The 26510-nt window shown below is 40.6% G+C and overlaps 1 protein-coding gene across 1 annotated transcript in view; it reads right to left on the reverse strand.

Moving 5' to 3' along the window:
• PLXND1 (plexin D1) overlaps nucleotides 1–26510 on the reverse strand; it is a 224745-nt gene that overhangs the window by 164362 nt on the left and 33873 nt on the right. The window contains exon 2 of the mRNA XM_072989488.2: nucleotides 6599–6775. Within this exon, the coding sequence (XP_072845589.2) occupies nucleotides 6599–6775 (177 nt within the window). The remainder of the gene's footprint in view (nucleotides 1–6598; nucleotides 6776–26510) is intronic.

Genomic DNA, 26510 nt, shown 5'->3' on the forward strand with positions numbered 1-26510 from the left:
TTGTAGAAGCGATGCAATTTAACATCTGTGAAATGAAAGCAGAAACTAACTTGATTACTTCCTTTAATCTTCATCACAGTAACAATAGACAAGGTGGGAAGCCTAGGAGAAAAGGGCAGAGTTGGTGACTAACACTCCTTTGCCTAAGCTGGAGCTGCCATCGGATAGAAACTGTGGAAGAAACATAGTGCTTTTAGCCTGGAACTATTTGATCATGTGGTGTCATAATTAGGCAAGGCTTAACAAAAAAAAAAATACATGATTGCGTCACCGTGTCTTGGCCAAGGAGATCTGTCTTTTTACCAAGCACTTTTCCACAGTATTGGAAGTACTGCTGTTACTTTACATACTGCTTTTTCCATTAATGAATCTCTTGAATGTGACATAGATAATGGCCCGTGTGAAATGCCCTTCTGGGGTATACTTTATAATTTACCAGATCAGATTAATTCCCTATGTGATAGGAAGCCATAATTGCTGCTTGGGGAACCAGCTGTACGTTGCTCATGCCTCTTTTACTGTCTTTTCTTGGATGAGAAACCTGAATTATAACTCATACCAAGTATTCTGTATTTCATGCCAAGTAAGAAGGAGCCCCTGAGGTTAAAAAAAAAAAAAGCTTCTGGTTGTGCAGCTGTGTAGTAGAATTAGATTATCGCTATCTGAGCAAATTACCGCAGCAAAGAGCAGCCAGGAGCCTTTCTCTAATGGATGTTCGGCAGATAAGACAGCCTTTTCTGATATGATAATGGAAGAAGAGCTGTTGCTACTGTGTGAACACAAGTTGTGTGAGGAATGTATCTGCACTCACTGCCTTGTGTTGTTGACTCTTGATTTCAGAGGCCCAGCACTTTGTGCTGCAACCTGAGCCTCCAGGCAAATCTCAAACCAGAGGACCTGGGAGTGTCCACTGTCCGGCTAGGAACATTTGGAAAACAGGGAAAGAAATTCGATTCTCTTCTGTTCTCATCTTATTCTGATCTAATATGCCACATTATGTGTTATTATCTCCAGACTGACGTAAAGCAGATTCTCGTCATGTCTTTCCTTAAGGGGTGACATCGACTTAATAGGTTTACTATTGAAGCAGTTCTACTGCATGCCTACTCTGACCAGCCGATGCCAAACTTTTGTTTCTTCAACAAGTGGTATATACTGCACAATATTGTGCCTGCACGGCCAGCAGGAAAAAGGATGCTAAGCTTTACATAGCAAAGGGCAGCCTCAGTTCTGCCAACATCAATGGCAGCAGTCAAGATGGTCTTCTGCAGCAGCGGTCCCCAACCTTTGTGCTGCCCTTTGCGCATGCACACAAGCATGCGTGCTCTCAGCGGGTGCACGTGCACTCGTGAGCCTGTGAAAAAGGCAGCACAGTGCTCGTGCAGGCATGGGCTCATGCAAATGCACAAAGAATGGCGCAGCGCTCAGGGGCACTCGTGCACATGTGCAAAGGGTGGTAAAGTGTTCATGTGGGCACATGCGCATGCTCACAGGTGCAAATGAGCTGTGTGGGGGGAGTGTGTGCAGGGGTGGGGGGGGAGGTCTGTCTCTGCAGACTGGTCCAGCTCAGGCCACGGACTGGCACTGGGCCATGGACCGGGGGTTGGGACCTCTGTTCTACTACAGGATACTTTCTTCTGCTCACTGCCATTCACATTTGTTGAAAAACAACCCTGACAATCCCTTTGTATTTCTCACAGAAATGATTGTGAACAAGATTGGCAATTTTTGAGCATTAGTTTAGTGAACTCCTTGCAGTTTTACAGGCTCAAATTAAAAGACATTCCCCTAATCATGGTAATCTGTAGAGTCACAGCTAGAACAGTGTTTCATTAAGGCTAATGAAAAAGGCAGGTAAGTGAAGAAGATGAACAGGGGGATGGTGAACATTATTATTATTATTATTATTATTATTATTATTATTATTATTATTATTATTATTATTATTATTATTATTATTATTATTATTATTATTATTATTATTATTATTATTATTATTATTATTATTTCAATCAAAATTATAAAAACATTGACGGGTATTATATAAACAGATATAAGTTTTAACCAATAACCTAAGTATCTGTTAAATATCAATGTAGTATATATGCAGTTCCAAATACTGTATTGCTGGGTTTTGTAGCTCTGATGATATTATTTCTGAAATAATAATGATTTTATTATGATTATCATCATCATCATTGATAGGACAAGAGGCAAGAAGGGAGGAAAAAACAAAGAAGGTAGGTAAATTTTTACAGGTTTAGATAAATAGAAGCTCTAAAGCAGTCTGAAAGTGTTGTTGCTGCAGCAGATGAAACAGGATTGAGGAGAGTGGACTGCCCGTGAGTATTAGAGGCTAGGAAGAAAAAAATGCCTATGCAGAAAGATCTGGAACTTTCCAAGTTTGTGTTCGTGCAAATACAGAACCCACTGTGTGCATATATGGAGACTACAACAAAGAATATTATTATTTGCTTGTTCTCATTTTTGTCCCACCTTTCTTCCAAATAAGGGATCCAAGGCATCCCATCAAGTTATTATAAAACTGAGTAAAACAACAATAAATTATAACACTAAAAAAACAATACAAAATATATGCATTTATTCTACAGTAAATTAAAAAAATATTTTCATTACAGTATAGTGATAAACTGTGGTTGAAAATCAACAGATATAGAACACTACATATGTCTTACTGCAACTACTTGCTGTCCCCTGTTGAAGAAAGAAAGCCTGCAAGCAGAACTTTTCAAATAATATTCTTGTTTTTTTCTGTTAAAATGAATAGATTAAAATTCCCGGCCTTTTATTTGTCAGACATTAATTCTCTGATTTTATTGTTTCCCAATGTAATCAGGTGGCTTGCATCAGCACAGCTTTATCCACATTGCCCTGATAACTTAATTTACCTCCAAACGAAGCCCAGAGTTACTACTAGGATCACTTAAGTAGCTGTTCATGAGTAGCACAATCAAGTAAGTCACGCGCTGAAGAGCCCCTATGCCCATAGGATGAATTGCAAAGTAGAACAGCTGTAGAAGTGAATAAACACTTGAATAACCAGAACACTGAAGAGTGTGTGGCTTGGGCCAATCCTGCACTTTCTGTCTATCACACTGCAAAGCAACTCAACAGGCGCTGCATGCATAGCGAATGTGCTGCATATTTGCTAAAAAGCATGCTTTGACTCATATCACCCATATTATTAGTGGGTAAGTGCAGTTTGTTCCTGTGCAGTTTCTGAGAGATTTTAATGCAGATTCATATGCTACATCAGTAAAAAATTATCTAGTCCAACATTATTTTCACAAAGCAGTCATACAGTTGCCTATAGAAAGACCACTAGAAGGAGATGAGTGCGAATGCCTTCCATCTCATGTTCCCCACCAGCAGGTGCCTCTCATGCTGGAGACAATACAAAATTATCTTGGTTAGTAGCTACTGGGTGGTTCTAACTTCCATTATATTTATCTCATCCAATAAAGCCATCCAAATTAGAAGCGATCAGCAAACCCTGTGGCAATGAGTTCCACACTTTAACTAACTAGGCACAGTGATAAGAAGCACTGCCTTTTATCCATCCTCAAATGGGTGGATGGCTACAGAGGTTTATGAGAGGTCAGCACAAACAATATCTGAAATGAACCCTACCATCAACCTCCCTGTCAGTCCATAGTTAAAAACAAAAGCTGCTGAGAATAGACATCGGTTCTCTTTGCTATCTTATGACAATGTGGGGAACAATGGGAGACCTGCATTATCCCCACAGAGTTGCATTTACCAAGCAACAGCAAATGAAAGGTTGATAGTACGAGACTGAAAGACAAGACTCTTTTTATTGTAGGGAGACTGTGCATTGTGATTAGAGATGGGGACGAAGCGCAACCCAATTGCCCCCCCCCGTGACCTGACAAATAACAAATCAAATTGTCATTCATTGGTTTTGTTTTTGTTATTTGTTTTGCTTTCCATCCTCTTGCTATGGCCTGTGGGGCATAGCAAGAGGAGGGAAAGCAGGGATTAATGCCATCTCACAGCCATGAGCTAGGGGATCCCTTTGATCCCTCTTTGATCCCTTCTTATGCTGCGTGGGCATAGGAAGAGGAGGAAAGGGGAATCAAGCCATCCCCCAGCCCTGGGGGTGGGATTCCCTTCGGGCACACTTTAGCAAGCCGTCCAAAGGAAAAAACCCTCTCTGCTTATGCCTCTGAGGAACGAAGGGACAAATATAAAAGGGCTATATTTGTTGCTTCATATTCGTTTGGGTCTTTGGACACCAAGAAGATGAAGCAACAAATATCTGACAAATTAGGGATATTTAATGAATATTCTGATTTATTTTTATATCCGTCCCCATATCTAATTGTGAGTAATGTTTTGACCTTCCTCAGGTACTAAAATAATCCAGTTTTTTGTCCTGGGCAGGCAACAAACATGCCCATCATGGTAGCTGAAATGTCTGCAAGATTCATTCATGACTGTTGCTGAGAAGATCTATCACAAACAATAATTTTCACAAATGGTGAGGTTGCTAATGACAAAATAAGCACTTCTTAATCTTGCAGTTCCTGTTACACAGAGACTAAAACACTTAAAATATATTTCAAAAGGGCTCATAATATGCCTGTTGTTTTCTATGAGATAAAAGACAGCAGCGAACACAGAAAGCAAATGCCTAGGGCCTAGAAGAACTTTGATTAATGAACAGTTTGAACTTCAGTATGTCAGTAAACTCATGTTTCAGATAAGCTCAGGGTTCATTGTTTATCTACAGGTTAGCACTGAGAGCATATTGAATCAGGCAGGAGGAAGATGTACCCAAAATTTGGTTGAGCTGAAACTTTTAGCAGAAATGTTCAGTTAATCAAATATTATTGTACATACTAAGAAAGTGCCTAGGGATTTTGTGGTTTAGAAAAAAACACAGTTCTACAAAATGTTATTAGTCAAAGTGCATGAATTAGCCATTTTAATTTTATGAGAAGCACTGAGAGAACTTCAGCAACCAGAAACGTTCAGGCCTTTTTATATTTGCTCTGAAAAAACACACTTTTAGTAATTCAAACAACAAAGAATGGGACTGCCCTATAGCATTTCCTAATGTTCTGTGGCAAAAACTATAAATATATGACAGCATGAGATTTTATGTACCACAACCTACTTAAATGCATTAGATATGTTATGTATAATGTCTGATAAACATACAATACATGTAATTTGGGATCAGAAAGAAAATAAATGCCAAAAGAAACGTCAGCAACAGTATTTCAGCAGTTCAATATCTAATGACACGGAGATGAACCATTATGTAAAGCTATAGAGAAAAGGATACACCCCACCAAGTGGTAGGAATAGAAAGTGCAGGAAGAACCTAGTGTTTGAACCCAGCATACCATGCTCATATGCCTATATTGCACAGAGCTATAGTGTTTTATTGTAACTGCTTGGATAAGTTAAAGAGCATGCTGAGTTAGTTCACTTGTGTCAGCATCCTTGCCCTGTAAGAGTATGGCTGGGTTCAGCACAACTGAAGTAACCTCTAGAACACAGGGGTCACATGGTTGAATGGAATAAAAATATAGGTGCTGTTAAGAACAGAGGAGATTGAGCTGAAATAAAGGATTGTTGTGCTATTAGCTGAAAGCTTTCTGCTTTGAATCACACCTGGCTTTGCAGCCCTCACTGGCTCAGAGCTGAAGAGCCACTTGCTGGAGATTCTTTTTTTAAGGACACACACTGATTGCTGCATCTTTTCTGGTGCACCTATTGGAACCTTATTCTGCTCCTTGTTGTTTAGTTGTTAAGTCGTGTCCAACTCTTTGTGATCCCATGAACCAGAGCACGCCAGGCCCTCCTGTCTTCCACTGCCTCCCGGAGTTGGGTCAAATTCATGTTGGTTGCTTCGATGACACTGTCCAACCATCTCGTCCTCTGTCATCCCCTTCTCCTCTTGCCTTCACACTTTCCCAACATCAGCGTCTTTTTCAGGGAGTCTTTTCCTCTCATGAGATGGCCAAAGTATTGGAGCCTCAGCTTCAGGATCTGTCCTTCCAGTGAGCACTCAGGGTTGATTTCTGCTCCTGGAGGATGCTAAAATCTATGCACCCAGTTGTGTGCCCTTAAGAAAAGAGTTTATGACCTCTTTGAAATGATTGTAAGGACTCGGGAATGCACAGCTTCTCCCTACCCAGATTTCGCAGATGAGATGCTGTGCATTAGGCCACCGTTGTGTGTGTTTTGGGAAGACAGCTACTCAGCAACACCACAATTGGGAAGCTTGAGTCACAACTGAATAATAAAATAACCCCCTATATCGAACCTGGCATGGGATGAGGACTCAAGGGTTACAATCAAAACAGCTCCTTCTGGAATATAGAGCTCCCCATTCAGGAATTGTGCCAGACAGATTCTGTCGATAAAATACAAAACTACAGAAAGACAAAAATGTACGATAATTATATAATGGCAAACCTTTTTTAACAGTTTCCAAATTATGTCAGTGTTGCTACTTATTGCAAGGGGATACACAGTGGGGAAAAAACAATCATTATTATTATTTACATGCTTCAATAACCGATTAGTATCCTACTACTCATACCTTCAGCAATCTTCCATTGGCTGTTCCCAGAAATACAACGGTGTAATTATTGATACTGGAGACGGCCACAGATGTGAGGCCTGGCGAGGTAAATACTGGCCTTGCCTTGATAGGTTGCAGGATAGACAGAGGATGCTGGAGATGTGCTGCACCACAGTCCAACTGTTCTGGCTGCAACTAAAAAGGAAAAAAGAGCACATTCATGAATCTCTCCTGGGACTCTGTGTCTGCTTTCAGCCTACAGTATGTGAATTTTATTTCAGACCTGGTATCCCTGTGCTCTGCTTACTACAGCTTACTGTAAATCCTTTATATTTACATTTTCATTATTTTATTATTTGTTGTAAATTCAGGATAATGACTGAAGGACATAATCTTCTACATATAACTAAGAAAGATTAAATGTTCATTTGTATCTAACAGAGTGATATATGACTCTGAAGCACAATCATTATATTAAACATATAGAGCAATAAATTATATTCATTCCCATAATTTTTCTTTTTTAAATAACAGCACCCCACACTGAAATGTAATTGGGTAATCTCTCCATTGACATGGACCAAAATATATTTCATGCCACTGATGTGCTCAATTTATTACCTGGTGGCTGGTTTTCTGAACCAGCATATTAAGCTAGCCCCAATACATATAGTGAAGCTTATCTGGAAGTTGAGACATTGCAACTAGACTTCTTTCTTATTAGGTTGAAATGTTTTGCTACTCATCCAAGTAGCTTCTTCAGTCTGAGGAGAGTTGGTAGGAGATCCCTGATACTGTGGTGCCTCGCTTAGCGACGTTAATCCATTCCAGGAAAAACATTGCTAAGCGATTTAATTGCTAAGCAATTTTAAAAAGCCCATAGAAACGTATTAAAACGTGTTTAATGTGTTCCTATGGGCTTAAAAACTGACCTTATGCGAAGATCCTCCATAGGGGTGGCCATTTTTGGTGCCTCTAAAGCGAGGCAAAACAGTGGGTGGCCATTTTGTTTTTCCGGCGGCCATTTTGGAACCGCCGATCAGCTGTGCAAAAAGGGTCGCTTTGCCATGATCGCTTTCCCGCAATCATCGCAAAGCGATTTTTCCCCATAGGGGCCATCGCTAAGCGATCGCTCTGGCGATGACCAAACCCCCATCGCTAAGCGATTTCATCGCTCAACGGAGCAATCGCTAAGCGAGGCACCACTGTATATACATTGGTTTCACTTCCTCTGAATAGGCTCCTTAGATGGACAAAGGACTGGGAGTAAATGAAAATCCCACTTCTGCAGTCCTTCTCCACCCATTGTCATGGGTCATTAACAGTCATTAACAGTGGTCTTTCTGGTGTACGTGGTCCTAATCTTTCTGGGGATGGATGAAAAGGAAGCATGATAAATAGGAGACAGATTGTATCTAAGGCCTCCACCCCTAATGAGGGAAAGATTTTCTTTATGCACAAGTATGACCTCACTGACTCCTCTCTCAAACCACCTATCTTCTTGGTCTAAGGAGGCCATACACGTGCATATAGAAAATCCCTCACTCAACAGGGGTGGAGGCCGTAGATATAATAAAATATAAATATTTACAGAGGTTATAGAACAGCCATCTATATCTGAAGGGCTGTCACATGGAAAATGAAGCAAGCTTGTTTCTTGCCATTCCAGATGGCAAGGACCCAAAGTACTGGATTCAAACAACCAGAAAAGAGATTTTGACTAAACATCAGGGATTTTTTTTCTGACAATAAGAGTGCGCCTATAATTGAATTGCCATCTTGGAAGAAGGTAGGCTCTCCTTTACAGAAGGTTTTTTGAAAAGGCTGGATGGCATCTGTAAATGAGGTTTCATCTGTGTATTTCCTGCTTTGTCACGGACTGGATTAAGTTATCCTTAGGTTCCTTTCCAGCTATACAATTCTATGACTCTATGACACAGACTGTTAGGAAATAATTAATAGTACCTCTTTTTGACTCAAAGATCTACCACAAGAATATTGTGAGCTGTTTTGCAAGAGGAGGGAAAACATAACCAGATGCAGTTGCTATAAGGGAAAAAAATGGTCATAAATGGATAATGTACAACCTACCACTTCAGTAAAATTGGCAATTACTTCTCTCTCGCAGCCCTTAAGTACTGCAATACTCAGTGCACTCTGAAAACTTACTCTGGGGAGCTGCCAAGGGGTTCTGATATCATGGGCTGAGACTATACACTCTAGAAAAACCAGGTGGAATCTGCAGTCACTCTTATAGCTGCACATGATGCAAGCCCTACTGCAGTTTAGAAATGGTGCCCAATCCACATTTTTCTACTCTGGCTTTTACAAGGCATGGGAGACAGAGGAGCAGAGGGAGTCCCATCAGACAGCAGCAAGTAGAAATTGAGAAGTCTGCAAAAAGATGACTAGTTCACAGTTTTTGCCCCTGGCTGTCACATCGCCGATTATCGCTGGCAAGTACGGAGGAACTAAAAGAAAGAAAGAAAAGAAGTCTTGGGGATCTGGCAGAATTTCCTTATTTTTGAATGAATATGATACAAGTAAAACTCCCATCTGCCACCACTGCTATGGAAAGAGGATGGAGAAAGCAGCTTCAGTGTCAACTTTCTTTATCCTCACATTACTACATATAAAAACAGTGTATGAGTTGCAGTTGGGTTTATGCCTTTTTGCAGCTAACCCACAGTAAATACCTTTATTCTGAATTATTGCAAAGGTGTATAGTTCCAGCCACTGGGGGGTTGCAGCCAAACGCTGAAGGGAAGAAAGTTCCGATGCTACTGATGATAGTTATGAAGCTACATAATAGGATAGATCCTTTATATCAATGGAGTATTTTCCACAGGTGATGAGCAAAATACATTAATTCTATTGCCACACAGGGCAAACTGCATCTTTTTCCTCCTAAATCATAATAATAAAAATAGTTCTATCTTGCTCTTCTACTAAATGAAGCATAGTGATATCAGAAATAAATCAGAAACGCAACAGTAATTAACAGTAGAGTGATTTCAGCCACAAATTTAAACTACAGTGAGCAGTATTTTTCTGGTTTTATGGGAAAACTGTTATGGGAAAACTTCACAGTATACTCTTGGTTAAAGAGTGACATTATAAATCTGTCTTTCAACACTTCAGATTTCATGGAAATTCATGGTGCCACAGAAAGAAGAGGAAGCCTTACACATCAATTCATCAGTACCAAGTGCACTTGTTCTCATGGGCAATATGCCACACAGAGAGTTGGAAAGGGCTAAATGGGTCATTTTGTGTAAGTCTGTTGCTGTTTTCTGTCTTATTTATAGGACTAGCTCAGGCATTTTTGTTGTCTTCTGACGTGAGTAAATATTCTGCCCTTCATGTTTGGAAACAGTTGGCTACTTTTTAAATATATCAATACAATCCTACTGCATTTAAGCATCCATTAAATCCTCTTCCCTTTCAATGCTGCAAGGTGCCATATGCTGAAGCAGGGTTAATTGAACTTGATGAAATTTTTGAGGAAATATGCTTAAGTTGTACTCTTGCGTGGATCCAAGTATCCAATCAACCCAGAGGGAATCTACTTATGATGTCTGCAGGCTTGAAATGGGCTTGAAATGGGGTCAGAATGTGTACTGCATTATTGTACAGATACCCACTGAAGAACTTAGCAGGAAATATACACCTTTTTAATGTTATTTGTGTAGTTCTATGTAGAGTTACAAACTTACTGGAAATGGGACTTATGCTAGGAAACCAACAAGCCAAACTAAGCCACCCTAAAAGAAGTATTGTTCCTACAGTGTTCCAGCAGTGACACACACAACGCAAGTGGGATGGTACACCACAAGTACCATGGCAAACAGTAAGCACGATATCTAGTGAGGTGCTAACTGTAATTGAACAGGGAACAGGGAAATGACAGTGGAACATGGAGGCAGGATGCTGCAGCCTAGGAGGCAATGGACAGAATGGCTATGGGGAAGAAGGGAGGGAAGGATGGAAGCATTAACGCATCATAAAACCCAAACAGAACTGCAGCACGAACAAGGACTTAGGCAACAAAGAGGACTGAACTTTAAGAGAATATCACCTGTTTAAGTTTTGTAAGCATTCTCTTGCTTGCCTGTACTAGACAAACCAGAAGGAATATGGTGTGGCAACTGTAAGACAACAACAAGGGAAACCCCAGGTTGGGCACCTCCAATCTTCATAAAAATGTACAAAGGAAAACAGGCCACACATCATACAGTATCAAGTGTCGATACACGAATGCCAGGAGTATGGGAAACAAACCAAAAGAACTAGAAATCTAAGTTCAGGAGAGTAAATATGACTTGATAGGGATTATTGGAACTTGGCAGAATGACTCCCATGACTGGAATAAAGCAACTGGAGGATATAAGTTGTTACAAAAGAACAGAAAGAATAGAAAATGAGGTGAAGTCACAGTACATGTCAGATATACTCCTGCACAAAATAAAGGTGAGCTTTGTTGTCTCATTGATACCATCTGCATTAATACAAATGGGGTAAAAAACAAACCTCTGTTATCCTCTTGAAATCATGGAGGATGGGTGAACTGCCAGATGACTGGAGGAGGGCTAATGTTGTCCCAATCTTCAAAAACAGCAAAAAATAAAAACAAAAACAAAACAGAACAAACAAACAAAAAGAAAACACAGAGGAACCTGGGAACTACAGACCAGTCAGACTGACATCAATCCCTGAGAAAATTCTGGAGCAGATTATACAGTAGTTACTCTGCAAGCATCTTGAAAACAATGCAGTAAGAACTAGAGGCCTGCATGGACAAACGCTGGCTCTACAGCTTGGAAACAGGGATGAGCACTGCCTCCTAGAGTCAGACACGGCTGGAATAAATGTCAAGGTGAATCTTTACCTTTACTTTTACCTAGGCCTCATCTAGAGTACTGTGTCCACTTCTAGACACCACAATTTAAGAAGGATGCCAACAAACTGCAACAGTTTAGAGGAGGGCAACAAAGATGATTGGGGGACTGGAAACTAAGCCTTATGAGGAAAGACTGAAAGAACTGGGCATATTTAGCCTTGAGAAAATATGACCAAGGAGAGATATGATAAAGATGATATGTAATATGTAATGGGATTCAGTTACAGGAAGTCACATTTAAATCAAGAAAAGCTTCCTGTTAGAGCAGTATGACAATGGAAATAATTACCTTGGGAGGTGGCGATCACTCTGATGCTGGAAGCATTCAAGAGAGAATTAGACAGTCATCTGACAGATATACTTTGATTCGGTTTCCTTCATTCAGCATGAGGTTGGACTCAATGGCCTGATAGGCCCCTTCCAATTCCATTATTCTATGATACTAACTATAGTGTGTGCTTTATCCAAAGAGAAAAAAAATGTTCATTTCTTCCTTATCCCACTAGGCATTAGGCCAGGAGTCAACTGACTCTGTAAGTCACACTAAGGCATGATGCAAAAGACCAATTTAAAAACCTTTTGTACTAGAACAAATGCCAAAAAGCTTAACGGTAGGACAGAGTTTACAAAAGACCAAACAGAATAGATAATGTGAAGATCTCTGGAAAATATATTTTGCAGTTCCACATTCTTTAAGTTGACAAAAAAAAGGCCATCCCCATCACTGACTCAATATTTATATTTCTTTTTGTAACTCGGCAACACAATTTCCTTTATTATGCACAATAATCTCTTCCTAATTTAGCCAAATATTTATATATTTTAATTTCTCTTTCACCATGTTATTCATGCTGAAGATTTAGCATCTAGTCTTAACAATTAATGCCTTAATATACAGATACCAAACCAGGTACAGTACCAGACTAAACTGACAGGTTCCACTCATTGTTCTGGGCAACATGCCCTCTAATTTTCAGCCCTGCTGGGTGGGGCTCCACCTTTCTCTCACACACAACTTCATCTCTGCATGCATACACAACTCTGCTCCCATTGCATGCAGGGTTCCATTGCAACTGGAACCAAAGGAGTTGAACACAATCACTGTGTGGAGGAGGAAGAAAGCTGTGCATGTGTGGCTAATAAGGAACCTTGGTTATGGGACTTTACTGGTTCAACTACCTGATATGCAGCATTCTCATATAGTTTACAGGATTTTGAATTTTGGGTTATTTTACTCTAGCTGTGCAGCAGAAGTGCAAGGATTCAAAGGGCAGAATGGCGTCAAGTTCCCCAGAGTCACCCACCCCTTTTCTTATTAACTGGCACTTACACTCTCAGTAATTCACTCTGAGATATTAGCAAGAGAAGGAATAAAAACATTCATTACTTACAGAACAGCAAACTGACAAACAGGACTGCTTTCAGCAGAAGATTTCAACAAACTAAACAGAGGAAAAGAGAGACAGAGCAGAGAGTTGGGGCTCTCCTTGAAGTCAGAAGCAGGAGGGAATGCTGGCTTACTGCTGGATTGATTGGCAGTCCCCTCAACCCAAAAAAGTCCTTCCCAGCCACACATATTAGAGGCAGCATGCAAGGCTGTTAAAAACTCCAACATATAGTACCAAGCCAAGAATCCTGGCTTAATCAACCACTACGTGAAGAAGCCAGGTCTGATACGTTTATTCTATTTATATTTGTTTCACTTATTGTTTTATGCAAGTTGATAAATAATGAGAGGGGAAATACTCACTTTACACCCAAATACCAGATTATGGTTTATTCTGTCCAGACAAGCCAGAGCTGTAAGCCAGCTTTAAACTAGGCTTTGTTGTTGGCTAACAAATCTTGGTTTGTGTGAGTGCAATAAAGAATACTGTACTCCCACATTTATATGCAATGTAGTTAGTATTCATCCTGCCTTGTATAAAGGTAAAGGTAAAGGTTCCCCTTGACAATTTTTTGTCCAGTCGTGTCCGACTCTAGGGGGCGGCGCTCATCCCGCTCTTCAAGCCATAGAGCCAGCGTTTGTCCGAAGACAATCTTTCCGTGGTCACATGGCCAGTGTGATTTTAGACACGGAACACTGTTTACCTTCCCACCGAGATGGTACCTATTTATCTACTCGCATTTGCATGCTTTCGAACTGCTAGGTTGGCGGGAGCTGGGACAAGCATCGGGCGCTCACTCCGTCGCGTGGATTCGATCTTACGACTGCTTGGTCTTCTGACCCTGCAGCACAGGCTTCTGCGGTTTAGCCCACAGCGCCACCACGTCCCTTATATATCCCCTGCCTTGTATATCCCCCAGCAAAAGACAGGAGCAAAATGGCTATAAAAGTTTACAGTTAGTCTATCAAGCCAAGGTTCTTGCCTTTGCAAACACAACCTGACTCCTTTCAAAATAGATGGAAAAACAAGGTAAACATCAGACTGAGCAATGTATTCTTGAAGGCTTTCACAGCCGGGATCTGAGGGTTGTTGTGGGTTTTTCGGGTTCTTTGGCCGTGTTCTGAAGGTTGTTCTTCCTGATGTTTCGCCAGTCTCAACTGGAAAAATCAGCAGTAGCTGAACATGCCCTAAAACAAGCTGGACATGAAATTCTATTTCAAAATACTGAAGAACTGGACAACACCAGCAATCATTATGTTAGACTGCACAAGGAAGCCATTGAAATTCATAAACATCAACAGAACTTCTATGTGGCAATCTCCTCTGAAGCCCCTATTCAATCAGGTCTTCACAAGGTTCTCGCTCTTCTTCTTTCTTCGCTGCCACCAGGTATTGCTGCTTCAATACCATTTAATCAAGGAGACATGTGTGCTTTTAAAACTTAAGTTATTTATTAGATCAGGGAAGTTCATATAGGATATTACTCAATAGGTGAATCACAGGTTGCTAATCACTTGTATCTAAGTCAATTCTACTTTAACTTTAAAATGCTATCAACTCTCTGTTCCATTCAGCATTCTTACAGACCTCTAACTCACTCTAAGTTCACTTTTAAGTTTCACACTGTCTCTCACTCACAGAATCTCCCTCAGGCTCCATACACCAGCCTTTATATCCAGCCCCTTCCCCCCTTGGCTCCACCTTCTGACCTCTCATTGGCTCCTACTCCCCTGTTCAGCTGTGACGGACAGGTGCGGGCGGGGCTGTTTGCCACATTCAACAAAAAGGAAGGCCTAAAACGAAACACTGCCTGGCTCCCAATATTGAAAAATACAGCCTGTAAAAGGTCAATGAACTCTACCCAGCCACAAGGACCATGGATCACCGCACAAAAAAGACCAGCTAACGACACCCATCAATCACAGTGACAGATAATTTCTCCCCTCTTATCACAACAAAAAACATGCTGATCACCCTATCTCCTGAAAAAAGACAAAAGCTGTTCCCACAGCTATAAATATACAACTATCCAACAAACAGCAACAGAGCGCGGACAGAGTTCCTACTCCAGTCCTCTGAAGATGCTGGCCACAGAGACTGGCGAAACGTCAGGAAGAACAACCTTCAGAACATGACCAAAGAACCTGAAAAACCCACAACAACCATCAGACTGAGCAATTTGTTCGAGACTACGGAGTGCAAAAGGCCCTCTGCTGATATGAAGGGTATGTTGATTCTTGTCTACATTCACTATTCTCTGAAGGTAGGTTATGTGAATCTTATGAATGAGATGGTACACCAAGCAAAAGACACCGGTGTAAATAAAACACCAGACATGAAGAAACCTGTTAGCCAGACAAGAAAAGCATTTAACAGGTATATATAGAGAAAAATGCCCTTAATGGCAGGCCAATGGCTCTTGCAGTGCGAAAGATGAAAGGATAGTTACTAGGAAATGGCAGACTTTCTGATTTGTATTGGTGTGTGCCTTACTAAGTTCAAGAGGCACATATTAAATTATTGCACCCCTTTTCTTCTGCAATGACTAAAACAATGGAGGATGTATAGCTCGAAAAAAACAACAACATCACTGTAACAAGAATGTTACCTTGGCAAAGCATATGGAGAAAGCAAACTACAAAATGAAAACAATTGCACGTTGACTATTTCAAAAATGTGTGTAAGGAAAGACCTTTGGAAGAATAATAAACAGCAGCTTTTTTCTATTTAGTAGCTCTGAATTTGGCAATTACTGGTGAAAATAACTGTTTCCTGAACTAGAAGGTCTAGATACATTCTTTGAAGGGCGCTGGCTGTACAGCTTGCAACTTTAATGCATTTCCATAAAAATATCAACAGCTAGAAAACCTGATCTTAACTAACATCTCTATAATAATATGTGCATGTCTTCATTTATATATGGGCAGAGAGTTGGGGAGAGAGAGAGAGAGAGAAGTTCTATGATTTATAGGGATGTCAAAGAAAGGTATAAAATACGTAGGTCTTTGAACCTCAACTATATGGAATTAGGGGCAAAGTACAAGTTTGTTTCCACCCCACAATGTTGTCCAATGCAATGTTACTCTCTCACCATCTCAATGGTAGCTACTCACACCTACGGGAAAAGGTCCACTGGGAAAAAACTTTCAGTAGAGGGAAACCTGTTCTCTGCTGGGGGCATAATGCACACATCCCAATCTTGTATCCATTTGAAAAGTTTTCGTTTATCCCAAATCAAAGCATATAATTTAACAAATAGCCATGTACTTCAAGGGAAAACAAAGTACAGCAGTGGAATGCATGAGTAATCTACAATATAAAAGATAACAATATGTGGGATACGACTTTTGGCATATTTCTTCAAATGTCATCTTCTCTTAGCTGTTTATATTCTTGTGCCTTTTTCAATACAGATAAAGTTTTTTTCTGTAAGGCACAGTGACTTCCTCTTCTAACTTCTCCATAAGATAGCACAGAAAATGTAAGAAGGGTAAGAGACTGCCATGTGGAATGCATGAAAGTGGCAACACATTGAGATAATAGATAAGGCAGAATAAATACATTTAAAATTGTTTGGCTTTACATCTAATTGATTCTCTGGTGGATTTATCTGTGGATATTTGAGAACCAGTTTAGTGGACAGAGTGAAAGACTAGGCCTCAGGATATCCAGGTTCAAATCCCTGCTTGGCCATGGATACTCACTGGGGGGCAGGGGCTGGCACTGGTAAAGCTGTTACAGTGGTGCCTCGCTTGACGATGTTAATTCGTTCCAGCAAAATCGCTGTAGAGTGAAAACATCGTCAAACGAAATAAAAAAACCCATTGAAACTCACTAAAAACTGTTCAATGCGTTCCAGTGGACTGAATACCTGCTCGTCCAGCGAAGATCATCCATATGGCGGCCATTTTCGGTCCCTGTAAAGCGAGAAATCCGTCCTAAAAAACAGTGGGGGGCCATTTTCTTCAGCCAGCGGCCATTTTTAAACCCAACAATCAGCTGTTTGCTGATCGTCGTAAAGCGAAAATCGGTTCCCGAAGCAGGGAACCGATCATCGTTAAACAAAAAAAACCCCATTTAAACCATTATTTTGCGATCGCAAAAGCGATTGCAAAAACCTAATCCTACAGCAATTTCCTCGTTAAGTGAGGCAATCGTTAAGCGAGGCACAACTGTATTTGAAAATTTCACGTACCCTGACATCATGGTAGCTATAGGCTGTGTTCCACATGATGGCATATAACAACAGCAACAATTATGTTGTAATTATTTTCTCAGAATTCATTTCATTTTTTATTTTTATTTTGTAAAAGGGTGTGAGTTTCCCCACTGCAAGTTCCACCATATTACTATGCCATTTATTTAGTTGAGACTTTCCTAAAGACTGCCTTTTTGATGAGGCTAGCCCAATGCTGCTACCAACATGAATTTGACCCAACTCTGGGAGGCAGTGGAAGACAGGAGGGCCTGGCGTGCTCTGGTCCATAGGGTCATGAAGAGTCGGACATGACTAAATGACTAAACAACAACAACAGCCCAGTGCTGGTATTCAAGTGGTAACAGGATGTACAGGTTGTTTTCAACTTTTGTCCAAGATTATATGACTAATATTGGGTGTTTGATAGGATTGTTCTATACCAGGGGTGACAAATTATGACATTAACTTGTGTGGTTATCAACTTGTACAGACTATAGATAAAGATAAAGGTTTCCCTTGACAATTTTTTGTCTAGTCATGTTCGACTCTAGGGGGCGGCGCTTATCCCCGTTTCCAAGCCATAGAGCCAGCATTTGTCTGAAGACAATCTTCCGTGGTCACATGGCCAGTGCGACTTAGACACGGAACGCTGTTACCTTCCCACCGAGGTGGTCCCTATTTATCTACTTGCATTTGCATGCTTCGAACCGCTAGGTTAGCGGGAGCTGGGATAAGCAACAGGCACTCACTCCATAGTGTGGATTCGATCTTACGACTGCCGGTCTTCTGACCCTGCAGCACAGGCTTCTGCGGTTTAGCCCACAGCGCCACCACGTCCCTAGCTGTACAGACTATAATAATCCAATTATTCATTAATAAGAAACTTTCATTTTCTGTTGTCATCTCTATTTTGTTCACCTTGATTTGAGGGTGTTTTCTTTTTCACTCCTCAACATTTATGAAAAAGCATTTTCATGGTTCATATTCCTTTCTAGGGCAGAAGCCTTCTTCTCCATAATCCATTATTATCCAAGAAGGGAAAGGGAGACAAGAAAGGAATATATTTGAAGCTCTGAGGAGATGATGACAGGAGGAACGGATTATTGGGACTTGTCACTGACCTGCTTTTCTAGTTCAGGATCTTAAACTTACAGAATTTTGCAGCATCCCTTTGCTAATGAAGCTGAGAAAGAAGATCAGCAAAAGAGTTGCAGCGCAGTGCTCCCTACTGGGCTACTGTTACATCCCTGACAAAAGGGCCACAAAATTCCCAAGAACCTGATTACCTAGGAATGTGATGTTCCAACAACCCATGTTAGCACCTAGGGATGTGAACACATTTCTTCTACTGCATGGCTGTATAGGGTCTAGAGAACAGAAGACGCAGTTCAGAAGAAAGAACTGCATGTTTGTATATATGTACAGTATATCACAGAAGTGAGTACACCCCCTCACATTTCATAAATATTTTAGTATATCATTTCATGGGACAACATTGAAGAAATGACATTTGGATGCAATGTAAAGCAGTGAATATACAGCTTGTATAACAGTGTAATCTTCTGTGATATACTGTAAATACATACAACTTGGCACGAGCAATAAGAGAGTGAAAACAGTACCGTTACTACTATTATATTATTGTTTTGGTAAAAAAAGAAAGGCAATTTGACTCAAATCTTTTAATCCCATTTTCTTTGATGGATATACTGGAGACATAGAACCCACATTTTTTAAAAAATATATTCTTTATGACCGGAGTGACTTCTAGTTGCCCCCAGCAGGCCATCTGGCTCCACCTCACAAGTCCAGGGGAGCTCGGAAGAGATTGAGCCTCCCAGGCCCCTAGCCAGCAGGAATGTTGTACCACAGATGGGTGAGGTCCACTATTGGATTCAGGACAGCTGGAGAAGGGTGTCACAGTGGAAATAACAAGGGAGGAGTTGCAGGACTCAAGGCTGTCATCAACCATGCCAGATGAAGGAGAGACATGGGAGAAAAATTCGAGCACTGGGACCCCTTCTTCTGTGCCTCTGCAGATGTGCGAGTAGGGATAGAGGATGAGCCACGTTCTCCTGCCCAGCCTGTTCAGCCATGTAAGGACTTAGGGACCTGAGGCTCTGGCAACACCCCCCCCCAAACTGATCCGGCATCAGCCTAGCTTTGCCTTCCTCACTGCCTGATGACACTCTACCTGAACCCACACAAATGGCAACAGGCGCGGCAAAGGAGGCTCTGGGAAGGACACCCAGTCCCTATCAGTTGCCTTTACCAGCCCTCCCTGAAAGAACTGTGCCCCAGATCAGGACTCATATTTCTTGTCTGCTTCTCTGAACCTGAACTTTCAGGGACCCCAGCGGAGTCCACTGGGGCCCCAACCGGACTCATTATGCTGAGGGAGTTAGTGCCAGAAATTCAATTCCCTGGGAATGTGGGGGAAGGAGTAGCAGGGACTAACCCTGTGCCTTTAATAAAACCTGTCATGAGTGACCAAATCAGGCTGGAACCTGTGGAATTTTTTTCTGGGGGACTCCTTAGGCAACGGGCTCCTGGAAGTGGGGGCAGCAGAACTCTCAATGACCTATACATTTTATTTTCTGAAATGGAACAAAAGATAAAAATACTTTAATCAGAGTTACTGTTGTAAGAAAGACTGCAAGTTTTCAGGAAGTCTATTTCTGAAAGAAGAAGAAAAAACAGGAAAAGGAGCGGTGAAGCAACATTCAGGAAAACAATGAATTGAACAGATTTTTTGTTTCCTGTAATTTGTAAGCTTAAAACAAGTCTTGCCCAACTTGAAATGTGTATGTACATGGTGTGACACATCATATGTAAGCATTTTCACATGTGAATTAGATACAAATATTGCTATATTATTAAGCTTCCCCCGCCTGCCTGCTGGAAAAAACTCAAAAGCACAGTAACGAAGGTTAGTCAGAGGAGGTCCCTTCTAGCCCTCTTCACACATCTTGGTAGAGATTATTTGGAAGTTGAGTCACGGCAACTGGACTTCTTTCTTATTAGGTTGAAATGTTTTGCTACTCATCTAAGTAGCTTCTTCAGTCTGAGGAGAGTTGGTAGAAGATCCCTGATATATCCTCCACACTGGTTTTACTTTCCCCTGGTCTGAACAGTCTCTTTAGAAGCACAAAGGACTGGGGTGAGGGAAAATCCTACTTCTGCAGTCCTTCTCCAGCCATTGTCATGGGTTGTTATCAATGGTCTTTCTGATGTATGTGGTCCTAGTCTTTCTAGGGACCATGAAAGGGCAGCATAATAGGAGACAGATTGTATCTAAGGCCTCCACCCCTGCTGAGTGAGGGATTTTCTATATGCACATGTATGGCCTCCCTGACCCTCTCTCAAACCACCTATCTTCTGGGTCCAAAATGAGTACATCTTGGTCATCAAATGACTGTCCTTTGTCCTTCAAATGAAGGAACACTGCTAATTGTGGTCCTGAGCCATTGCCCCTCTTGTGCTGGGCCTCTCCTGGATAACTGAGAATCTTCAGAGATATCTTGGTAGAGAGTTCTTAGAGATATCTCATCCTGGGGGCAGGATGCTTTTGTTGATCCATGGGACAAAAGTGAATTACATGAGCTACATTCTTCATGTGCTCCATAGCTGCAATAGCTTCTACACAAAAGACACGTTATAATAAAAATAACACTGACTAGTTAGTTGTGCTAGATGTAAGTACAACAGAAAATTATTAAATTCAGGCAGTAACTTTTTTCGAAAAAGCCTTGGGATGGGGGGTTTTCTAATTCAAAAAAATGATTAGTCAGTGGTTCAGGATAGGGAATGATTCTAGTAAACATAACCTGCATTCTCTAAGTACACATATTACTGGCAGCCGTTATAAATCAACCTTCACTAATGTATAGATGTTTCAAATGTGTTAAGTGAGAACCTCCCCTCCTGTCCAAATAAACTACAAGCATGTTCTCAAATGCATTTTTACTCTTCTTTTGTTCTTTTGTTTTTTCTTTTCCCCTTGGGAACTGCTTTTATTAAAGCGACAGTCATAATCTACAGGATCACTCTGAGTAGGAGAATACATAGTTAAAATCCCAAATTTTGACAAATCATTGTAAAATGCTTTAAGAAACCATGTTTCCTAGACTGCAAGTAGAGCAAAATTTATCCTTTCGGCATTCTTAAATAATTTGATATCCCTAAAAGCTACATGTTCAAACTCTGCACTGAGGTTTAGTGCATTGCTGAAATGAAAACCATATAATGTTATGCTCTTTAGGAATGTGATTCATAATATGCTAGTAAGATCTGCACTGAAATCCATATAGAATCCAAGTGAAAAGAGATGTTTGTATCTGGAAAGGTCCTATATTCTCCTATGAAAAGAAACAACTGATTAGCACACACTTAAAATTGAAACTTACAATTTCAAACCAAAGTCAGAAGACTACACACCTAAGTGCTTATGTAAAATCATTAACCAATCTCTTCTGTCAACCTCTAATGAATCATCATTGTGCTTACAAATGAGCATTGCACTGTACAACAGCCAATGACATCAAGTAATATCAGTTGAATTAGCTGAGGAAAATGGATAGCTGTTTCATCAGCTCTGTCTAGCTACTGCACTAGATGAAAGAATTCTATTAGCCAAACAGACTTCAAAGTATTCCTTTTATTTTCTCCTGTTTATTTTTTCATGCCCTTTGTTCCATTAACAAGAGTGCTTAATTTCCCTTCAAAGTCACAATAATTTCAAGTCAAATTGTGAATACCTCTCTTTAAACTTTTAATGAAAACTTCATCGGTACAAAAATTGGGCACTGCATTTAAAGGTGGTGCAAGTAGTAAGTTTATAGGTAAGTTTATAGGTGGTGCAAGTAGTAAGTTTAAAGGTAGTAGCAAGTTTATAATTAAATAAAGTTTATATAAATATAGTAGCAAATTTATTTAAACATAGTAGCAGGTTTATAACGTAAGTATGAGGTTTTATAAGATAAGCACCCAGAAAACCTAAGACAACATAGCAGTTTCACCTCCCTATAGTTAAATTTGGATAAGAAAATATGTGGTGTCAGGCAGTCCCACCTGAGTGGATGATGATAGAATTGGCAGCCAGACAAGGGCAGAAGAACTATAAACAAGACCGGTATGGTCATCGTGGGATGATCAGAGTTGTACCGACATGCTCTTCCCTCACTCTGATGATAACTAAGGATGAGAGGAAAGGGAGCAATTAGATAAAAGAGGCCTGAGCCATTGTCTAAGCCAGTCATGTGAATGGCTATGGGGCATATATGAAGAGGGATGTGTGAGTATTACAGCTGACATGGCTGGCAAAGCAGAAAAGACAAACACATGTCGTTCTGTTTCTTCATGTACTATATGGTGGTTATGTTGTCTGTTGCAACTTGGATCATTTTTCTCCAAGGCAGAAACCACCTCAGACACCTAGATACTGAAGAGAACAACCAGGAGCTGAAAAGCATCAAAGTCTTTTTGGGACCATCCGGGATGAATTTGAAAACTTTTACAATGAAGTAACCATCCGAAAAAGGAAGGTAACTGAGATTAATGGACAAGGCTACTGAAGAACAACTCCCATGGCAAGGATGGGAAGAGACATTCTCTACATGGATTTATCAGAATTGGATACAAAAGTCATATCTTGCATTTGTGTTCCCAACTGAATGTGCAAATGAGCCTAAACTGGAGTAGGTGGAAATGAGCAAACTGTATTACAGTTGTGTAGCTTTAATTTGGAATCCAATTGTTCCACTTGATGACAAAAAAGGTATTACCAGTGCCATGTAATTGGTACATACGGGGGGGGGGGGCAGTTGCTAGTCCAAAGAGAAATACTTGAAATCACAGAAATGATGCCGAAGAGCAAAACTGAGGTATCAACAACAGGACAGTTAAATTGCAATAGGAATACAGTACAGTGGTACCTCGACTTACGAACTTAATCCGTTTTGGAACAACATTCGTACGTCGAAGTACCATTTCCCATTGAAATGCATGGGAACAGAATTAATCTGTTCCAGCATTTCAAAAGGCAAAAAGGCAGGAGGAAAGGGCTGGAAATTCCAATTTCCCACCCTTTCTCCCTGCCTTTTTGCTTTTGGAGCTCTCAAAGGGATTTCTCCGATGTCGGGGGGGAAGCCCTTTGAGAGCTCCAAAGGTGCCGATCGTGGCGGCCAGGACCCCAAGGGAGGTCTCCCAGGGCTTGCCCGCCACCATGGGAGACCATGATATGTGCAAAAAGGCAGGAAGAAAGGGCGGGAAACCACCCTTTCTCTGAAGCAATCCCTTCTTGAAGATCCGAAGATAGATGAGTTAACCAAAATTCTCCTATTGGGGAAAGGGAGTTTTCACTCTATGCCATACACTTAATGGATGGATGGTGATTAAAGTATGTGTGGTAAAGTACAGTATATGTGGTTCACCAAGTGTAACAACACTGTATGAGGCAGTGATGGGCTGCAGTGGCAAAGACAGAAGAAAATACAGATTGCAGACAAGGAGGAGAAGAGTCAAAGATGATACAAATCCAACAGACAATATTTCAATGAAGCTAAGCTGCCAAACCAAACAAAGGTTAGGCGGAATCAGAGGCAGACCAGAAAGGAAGGGAGACATGGAAGAATAGTCGTGTCCTAGCCAAAGTCGAAACCAAAGGAAATACAGAACACAGAAGATTCGAAAGCACCAAGGGCTTTGATATTACAGATATGGAAGATGGTGATGAGGAAACAAGAGACGGGACTGAGGCCAAAGCCTGTGAGAAGAATGTTTCCTTCCATATCCTCTTGGAAGCATTGCGCAGGGGCCAACTGATGGCAGCCTCCTCTACAGATTTTTAGGGATTCTTTCCAAATAAAAAGACTCAATTTAGACTGCCTGTTTTAAGGCCCTGTTTCATGAATTTTTACAAACAGAACAGGATGGCAAGCGAGATGTCTCCCCAAGATTAAATTTTTTTTTTACTCGAGCAACCACCTGCGAGGGCACCTTTCTTCTGCATGTGGTACACTTCTTTAAAAGGGCCTTAGAGGCAGTAAGAATGAGCCAATGGCTTACACAAAGGCAACGGTGGGTGTGGAGGAGTGAAACAACCAGAAAACATAATGAAAGCCAACAAAAACAACAGAAAGCAAACTATAGTACACAGTGTGTGCAGAGATTTTTTTGAAGAACGTCCTAAATGCTGTCACTCAGGCACCAGAAATGATTAAATCGAGGCACTTAAGTTGAGGTACATTGAGGCATGGGACAGTGGGGTTGGGATTCCCACCAAAAACATCTACTCAGCAGAAGTTGTTTCTGGATGTGGCTGTGCAGAGGTATAAGTAACTAAGACCACAAAGAATGTAAAAGCCAAATAAAATGATATGCACACTAAAACATTTTAAATGTTAGTGAACAAAATAATGCAGCCCTGCAAGTACACGTACAAAATTTATTAGTCTACAAAAATATGTACTATATTTACTAGCCTGCTGGGAGCTGGAAGAAGAGGGACAGAACAGCCTACTGCATTTGAAAGCTGGTTGTAGGGGACCTTCCTTCTCTGGCAGTCTCCCTGATTTGTATGACTGGCATAGTGAAAGAACAGATTGCTCCATCGCTTTTTTGCCAGCTCACTCACTTGTTTCTGTGTAGCATCTCTTGCATTTTCCTGAATCTTCTACAGCTATTTTTTCTCCTATGGCTACCAGGCAAGTGCATAAATACAAAGTTGAACAAATCCGGGGGGGTGGGGGAGCTAATCTGATATTTTGAAAGGATTTTGTACATATTCCTCTCATGCAAAACAGACACATAATAAGGATGATATATGCTTCTTTACAAAAGCTACTTTCTGAGCATACTTTAATACAAAAAGTAGAAGTGTATTAACTGGTATTAAGGGGGAAATAGATTACATGTTACTACAGATCTTCCGGGAAAGTAAATTTTGATCAAAGGCTTGATGGAAGAAAGCTGTGTTGAGTCAATTTATTTTCCTATATTAGTAGGCCACCAAAAGTTGCATTATGTTAAAATTGTTCGTAATATAGAAATCTTTTCAGGAGAGGTTTGATAGGAATCTTTTTAATAACTTAATTACATACTATGCCTTTTTTCTGGTCCTTCATAATTCTTAATAAGTCATAAAATAAGTTGAGTAACTTAGAATAAGGAAAATAATACACATAGAAGCCTAACATGGAGGAAAGATTTATCAGGTTGGTAACACTTTTAAAAATTAAGTGTAACCCCTCTGGACTAATGGGTCCAATGGGTGGGGAAATCATAGGAAGGGGCTGTGATTTCAAGATTTCAGCCTGAAAGAGTGGGAGAACTGGGGAGGCAGAAACTGCTATTCCCATGGATGCTAATAAGACCCTTGCCACTTTGGTTTAGGACTTTAGAGATGGTATACTTGGAGTTGATTCCCTTATGTTGTAGATGCCTTACCACACTTGATAACTATAATTGGGACTTTGCTTTTACTTGCCTTCAAAGAGACAATTGCATTCTTTTTTGCTTTTACAAGTAATTCCAGCTCTGGTGCCGATGAAAAGACCCTAGAGGTACAAATTGTAGCATCCAGTTTTGTTATCGTTGTAGGGTTGGAAGGGACCTTGGAGATCTTCTAGTCCAACCCCCTGCCCAAGGCAGGAAACCTCATACCATCCTAGACATATGGCTGTCCAATCTTCTCTTGAAGAGAGAGGCAAGCTGTTCCACTGCTTAATGGTTCTCAACATCAGGAAATACCTCCTTATTTCCAATTGGATCTCCCTCTGACGAGTTTCCACACAGTTCTGGGCTGTGTTATATCACTGTTTTGTTATTGTTTTGGTGTGTGCGTGTCCGTGTGTGTGTGCATGTGCGCACGCGCATGCGTATGTGTATTTGTAATGTTTGTGTTTGCAATACTCATTCTATATAGCCACATAGAACCACATAAATAGGGACATTTATTTTTCATTTAAATATTGTGGATGACATTTTGCATACAGTAACTGATACACACATAAAACATTTATTAGATTGTTCCTAATCCACTATACCTAATAAAAGAAAAGCCAAAGGTCAGCGTTCAAATACTGCATAATATCATTGTTCCTGCAAAATAACATAAGGCCATCTCTGAGAATACTTTTTGATGTATTTACTTTATATGTCACAATTCTAGGATACAAGATAAATGTGTCTAACTCTGCACTATTAACCTTAAATATTGTGTCGGCAGAAAAGCAAACAATTTTCTATTGTAAATTCTGGAAAATGAACATTGATTAATTATCTAGGGATCAAGTTTACTTCTATGCTAGGTGGCCTGTTTGCACTCAAGTTATAAATGAGCTGCAAATTGTATTGAGAGACTTTTCTCAGTTTTGAACAGGTTCACACAATTGTTATGGCTCACACAGCAATCCCTGAAATGGTTTTCCAAAGCATGTGCAAGTG

This window comes from Pogona vitticeps, chromosome 2, assembly GCF_051106095.1.
Source record: "Pogona vitticeps strain Pit_001003342236 chromosome 2, PviZW2.1, whole genome shotgun sequence".
NCBI classification, from domain to species: Eukaryota; Metazoa; Chordata; class Lepidosauria; order Squamata; family Agamidae; genus Pogona; species Pogona vitticeps.